The 6,528-nt window shown below is 36.3% G+C and overlaps 1 protein-coding gene across 5 annotated transcripts in view; it reads right to left on the reverse strand.

The window, feature by feature from the left end:
- The window catches only part of SSBP2 (single-stranded DNA binding protein 2), a 464,724-nt gene that overhangs the window by 28,734 nt on the left and 429,462 nt on the right, over nt 1-6,528 (reverse strand). For all 5 annotated transcript variants that reach the window (XM_006870594.1, XM_006870591.1, XM_006870592.1 and 2 more), the window contains 2 exons: nt 4,915-4,993; nt 682-710 (listed from right to left, as the gene is read on the reverse strand). In XM_006870594.1, the coding sequence (XP_006870656.1) occupies nt 682-710; nt 4,915-4,993 (108 nt within the window). The remainder of the gene's footprint in view (nt 1-681; nt 711-4,914; nt 4,994-6,528) is intronic.

Raw genomic sequence — 6,528 nt, forward strand, 5'->3', positions numbered from 1 at the left:
TGTATGTGTGTATCAAATAATTTTGCTTTGCTCATTTGTGACATATAAGATGTAAATGGGGGGAAAAAGATGTAAATGGGGAACCACAGGGAAGAAGTAGGCTAACTGTTGTTTCAGGGAAGGAACTGTAATCATTGAGATGAAACAAAGTGTATGATTCGTTGAATGTAAAGCTGATAATTTTGTCTATAAATCTTCACAATAAAAAGTTAAAAAAATCATCTAAACTATAGCACTGTGATTTACAAATATGTAACATTCATGTGATTAAATTGGTTATGATTTGATTAACAGTTAATCAATTATAGTTGTTTTTGTTCCAACACATAGCGACCCTGTATAGGGTTTCTGAGAAGCAGGTGGTGGATATGAACCACTGATCTTGTGGTTAGCAGTCTAGTGCTTACCCTATAGCACCATACAAGAACGCCAATCATATATAGCAGTAGCTCCTGTAAATCAATCTTTGTATGTTAAAAAAATTCTTAAAAAGAACGGTCTGTATTTTTTTCTACAGATTACATGTTAGTATTTCTAACTTCCAATTAATTATATCTGATTTTCCATTTTCAAGCTTGTATTTGAGAAGAAGTTTCATAAGTTTACTTTATAATCATAATGAGAATTTCATGTGGAATAAAACATTTACAGAAAATAGAACAAAGAACATGCAGAACTCACCTTGGAAATACTGTCCATATCTCCTGAGCCTGAAACAAAGTATAAAAAGAAAACCTGTATTATGTAACAATTTCATTTATAAATGAAGTGCTCCTTTAATTTAAATAAATGTAGTACTTTGATTTTACAGTGTACCATCTCCTAAGTTTTGAAAGCTAAAAAAAAAAAAAAAATCCTTTCTCCGGTTGTCATTATTGTTAAGTTCCAACTCATTGTTGTTAAGTGCCACCAAGTTGGTTCCAACTCATGGCGACCCTGCATATATTTGTAGGAGCAGAAAACTTCATCCTTTCTCCTTCCAAGTGGTGGTTGCTATGTGGTTCACAGTCCGGTGCTTATCCTACAAAGTGTTCTCCTTCTCTTGTATTGAACGGTAACTCAGTAAGGTAAATACAAGGGATGGTTCTACCACTAGTTTACAATCACCTTTTTTTTTTTTTTTAAGTTTTTATTGTGAATTGAGTGAAAGTTTACAGGGCAGATCATCAGTTTTACATTCAACAAATCATATACTTTGTTTCATTACAATGATTATAATCCCCTCCATGTACTATCAGTTAATAGTATTTCTTTCTATTTACAATCACCTTTTTTTAAAGAAATAAAAATAATGGCAGAATGAAGAAAATTACTATTATCCTAGATTTCTGAAAGGAAAATATTAACTAGAAGGACCATTTATATTAGTCAGTTCAAAAATTTAAATGCACATACAATACACTGATTGTTGCTGGTAGGTGTTGTGGAGCTGATTTCTACTCACAGTGACCCCATGTGACACAGCAGAACTGCTCCATGGAACTTTCTAGATCATAATCTTAACAGGAGCAGATTGTCAGGCTTTTGTCCCACTGAGTCACTGGGTGGGTTTGAACTCGTATCCTTTCAGTTAGCAGCTGAGGCCTTAACGATTGCACCATCAGGGTTCTCAGAATATATCAATAGATTACTAAATACATTTTCTAAAAATGATGCTTCTGTAAATCTGCTAATATATAAAATGAAGAACCGTAGCCTCTACAACCCTACACTGCTGACTGCTCTGATCAAGATCACAACAGAAGACCCTGGACAGAGTGGGAGGAAAATAAATATAGAACAAAATTCAAAATCATAAAACAAACATACAAGCAAAACAACTTGCTGGTCTGATCGAGACTGGTGGAACCCAAGACTATGGCCCTTATACACCCCTCAAACCTGGAACTGAACGCCCCCCGCCACCACATACACACAGGGGATCAATTTTCAGCCAAATGATGAATAGGATTATAATGTGAACAAAAACATCAGAGAGAATTCTGAAAACAATCAACCATTTGAGACTAAGAGGGCAATATTTGCTCAAAAAATCAAAGCTCAGAAGGCACAAAAGGGTAGGAGAGGACTAATGGAAATGTGGGAACACAGGGAGGAAGTGGGTAGAATGCTGTTACTTTTAGGGAATTGCACCCAATGACATGAAACAAAATGTATATCAATTGTTGAGTGGGAAAAGAATTCGATCTGTAAACTCTCACCCAAACCAAAATAAAATGTTTTGTTGTTGTTTTTCAAATGGACATTTCCAATAATACTTGACACCATTTTGAATCTATTTTGCTATGATAACTAACAGCAAAATATTCTTAATAAGATTAACAGTCTGACTGCAATCAATAAATACTTAGGGTAATCTATCCATAATCAAGCATGCCTTCAAAATATACTATATAATTTTTGAGTCTTGGAAAAAATGAGTAATCAATCTTAATTTCTTTTTCTATGTGAGAAATGGTATCACACAAAGAAAAATGATCAGATCTTCACTATAATATTAGCTTTTTTTTTTTTTTTAATGTTTTATTGTGAATGATGTGATACTTTACATGGGAGAACATTAGCTTTACATTCATCCTATCGTATATCATTTCATTGCCATGGTTACAATCCCCTCCATGCATCATCAACCAACCAAATGGGACACCTGCAAGCCTGCCCCCTGGTCATCGGCACACAGCCCCTCTCCCTCTCTGGGTCTAGAGTCCCCAAGCACTCCATCTCTCCATGTCATCATCTCTGCCTCCATCTCTGGCGTCACTGCTTCTCTGGGTAGGATCCTGCACTCTGGTCTTCTCCCTTGATGGTCCCAGGGTCCTCCACTCCTGGACTGCAAAGTCAACCACTCCCCTCCTTTTGCTACAAAACGTCTGCCTTTACATTTCCATCCCTCAGAGGCAGTCCTGAAACAATTATTCACTATTGTATTATAAGAGACCTATCCACATCTCCTTTCATTAGCCCCGCCCAGACAGATTGGATACTAGTCAGTGGAGATTCTACGTTTCTCGGTGCCCTCTGGATCTAGGCTCCCTCTTGAAAGCGTGTAAGCCAGTCACTTTTTGCCTTTGTAGCCCCCACCCCCATTTTGGGTAGCCAATATCCAAGTTGCCCATCCCTGTCTACTCTGTGTATTAAGGGGGTGCGAATGATCCTTGCTGTAAAGATCTGTCCCCTCTTTTGAGCTACTGCACCCATAGGTGTAGGTCAAGTTCATCAAATTGTATCAGATTACTCTTTTTTTCCTCTTCTTTCATCTTCTAGTTAAGCTCTGATCATTCATCATCGAAGCCAGGTCAAGTGGGTATTATCTGCAAGTGTGGGTGTTCTTGTGCACATGTCCTCTCGTCTTATCAGCTGGACGCTTCACTCTCCACTCTAGTCCTCTGTGACTATGTCTCTGACTCTGGGCCCAGGAGTCCCCAGGTCTTGTCAAACTGCTGGCCAACCAGGTCTCCACTTGAGTTCATAGGAGTCTATTGAACATGGTTGCACTTTTAGCTCACAGCTTCATTGATGTTTTTTCCTTACTTCCCCTTATCAGTGACCATTAGCTTTATTTTAAAGATTTTATTTTTACTGTTTACCTGATATAAAAATACTTTATTTTAGCAGCACAGTATTCAGTCATTAGAAACAAAGTTAGAGTTTATTAGTATAATTAATTTATAGTACTATAAATTAACATACTATATTGTTAAGTATAGTATGCCTGTTACATGTTACATATAGAATCACATACACATATAAATTTGTGCAGTAACATTCACTGTAGAAAGTAATGAGCCACATGCCAAGCATATGTGAAATTCTGTAGATTATAATGTACTGGATAAAGTAACTGAGAACTTTTAAACTATGACCAAACATTATGTTTTGCAAATAATTTTTTAAATAAAAAGATTAGAAAGTAATTATTTTATATTAAGTGAGAAAAACGAAGTTCTAGACCAGCATTGTCTGACAGAATTTTCCCTGATGTTGGAAATAATTCTCGATTAATACAATGGCAGTACTGGCTACACGTGACTATCATGTACTTGGAATGTGGCTACTGTGACTGAGGAACTGAATTTAAAATTTTATTTAATTTTAATTACTTTAAAATATAATAGTCACACATGGCCAGTGGTCATTATAATTGGACAAGACTAAGCAAAATTTAGAAAAAATAACTAAGGATCTTTAGTAGCACAAAAGTCTACGAATGTACTGCAAATCATTTAGCTATTTATTGATGCTAGACAGCTTTTCAAAGTATCAGAGAGAGGCAATTGCTAACCTCAGGTAGAGGAAGGCAATCTGTGCATAACCCTAAGTTATTCATGGGCAGCCTCTTAAATCCTGGTAAATTAGGAGCCATTTTTTAAAATGGAAAAAATACAAAACATGATCACAATCCCTACCTCCACTGTTAACTTTAAAATTAGTTCATCATAATGTTATTTAAATTTATTTTAAAAAGCAAACCAAACACATTGCCTTTAAATAAATTCTGACTCATAGTGGTCTTACAGAACAGAGTAAAACTCGCTTCATCGGATTCCCGAGGCTGTAATCTTTATAGAAGCAGATTGCCATAGCTTTCCTCCATAGAGTTATTGGTAGGTTCTAACAACTGACGTTTCCATTATTAACTGAACACTTAAAATATTACACCACCTAGAGTCTTTAAAATATATACAAACATAAAACAAATATATTCTTTTGGGTTTTGCATTCAACCTGCCTATATATACAGTGAATGATTTTACTGGTCTTCACTTACGTTAACCAATAGCCTAGAGCTTAAACTATCAGTGTGAAGTAAAAGTTGAACATTTAAAAATGAGATGCTGTATGTATGCATGTATATACATGTAACTATGCTTTTGTTTTGAATTTACTATTAAATATCAAATTTAATATCCTTACCTAAAGAGCCATTCATGTGATGGGACTCCATTCCTCCTAATCCACCCATTGGACCATCTGACCCAGGGCCCATTGGAAACTATGTGAAAAATGAAGAAAATGATTGTGACCACACTGAAAACAATCGTTTCTCTCAACGTTACAGGATTTATCTTTAACATTGTTAAAACATTTCCACACTTATTTTAATTTTCAATTAGGACATTTTCCCTAGACGTTTCCCCAGCCTTGTAGATTCTCTAACTGGTCGGATTCATCATTCTCATTGAATTTCATCTGTGCGTCAGTTTTCAGGCAAATCCTCATTTGTATCCAAAACTTTCTTCAAGTATCTTCCACTATTCGAAAGCCCATATATTCCAGTGCAAATGAGATAAGCATTTTCTTCTACGCTACTGACAAATCTAGCTTATTATGAACAAAAGACAGTTCTTAAGAAGCAGCTAAAGGTGCTGGCTTATTAATAAGGGCAGTTCAATATCATTATGCCAATAGTAACATTTTTTTTCTGAGCAGATAACCTATCTTTGTTCAAATGAATAAATAATTTCATCTTACAGGTTAGATACACTTAACGCCTTAGAGACAGCTGAGTATAACGAATTCTTCTTGGCAGTTTTAACTGAGCCAATTCAATGACAATCAGATATTCTACAGACGTTACACTAAAAATTTTTAAAAGCCATTCTTTTCTAATGAAATCTTAAATTAGATGCCTAGCATAAAACAGATGTGAATAGATGCTCTGTGGTAGACCTGGTGATGGAGAGCTGGTGTCTCTGGAATACTTCTGAGACTATCCAGAGACCAGTTTGAAAACAAGTTATCTATTGTTACCATCATTTACAGTGAAGACGGCCCACTGAAAACACTTGCTTTAAATAATTCCCGTGCCCAAAGCATCTCTTCCACGCCTTATGGTACAGTGTTGAGTGTGGTGTGTGCAATGCTGTGCTGGTGACTACTATTCCTACAGCCTTTTAGGGGGTGGAAGACTGCCCCCCGGAGCCAACCCTGCACACCATCGTCTCACTGTGAAGATAAGACGGTCTTCCATCACTGTAAGCAAACAAACCACAGACTCATAAATTTCCCCACAAGAATGAATGACAATTTTGTGGCCCCAAATCAAATATCTAGAAGTACTGAGTTCATTTTCAGCAAACAACTTGAAATGTGTATTCTTCAAATGGTAAATCCAAGAGATTAACTTTGAATCAACTGTTGTTACTCAGCTTTTATTAGAAGCACAGTTTAGGTCTGCGCTGTGCCAGTGAGTCCATTAGCTTGTGATCTCAATTGGTTTGGCTATTTATTCTGGCCTTCCAGGGTGTTTTAGAAGGACTAAGACTATGTGTAAGAATGCTTGATAAGTTTAGCATGTAAAACTGAAATGATGCCCACAGCAGGTATTGGATGAATGACATTTGAAACAGTGACATGTTTTTCTTCTACTTTTCTTGGATCTCTTCTCTTTGCATTAAATGAATGAAACATATTCGGATCATTATCAGTTTATTGTTGTTGTTGTCAGGTGCCATCGAGTCGGAACCGACTCATAGCGACCCCATGCACAGCAGAACGAAACAATGTCCGATCCTGGGCCAACCTCAC

The sequence above is a fragment of the Chrysochloris asiatica genome, unplaced genomic scaffold, assembly GCF_000296735.1.
Source record: "Chrysochloris asiatica unplaced genomic scaffold, ChrAsi1.0 scaffold00145, whole genome shotgun sequence".
Classification (NCBI taxonomy): domain Eukaryota; kingdom Metazoa; phylum Chordata; class Mammalia; order Afrosoricida; family Chrysochloridae; genus Chrysochloris; species Chrysochloris asiatica.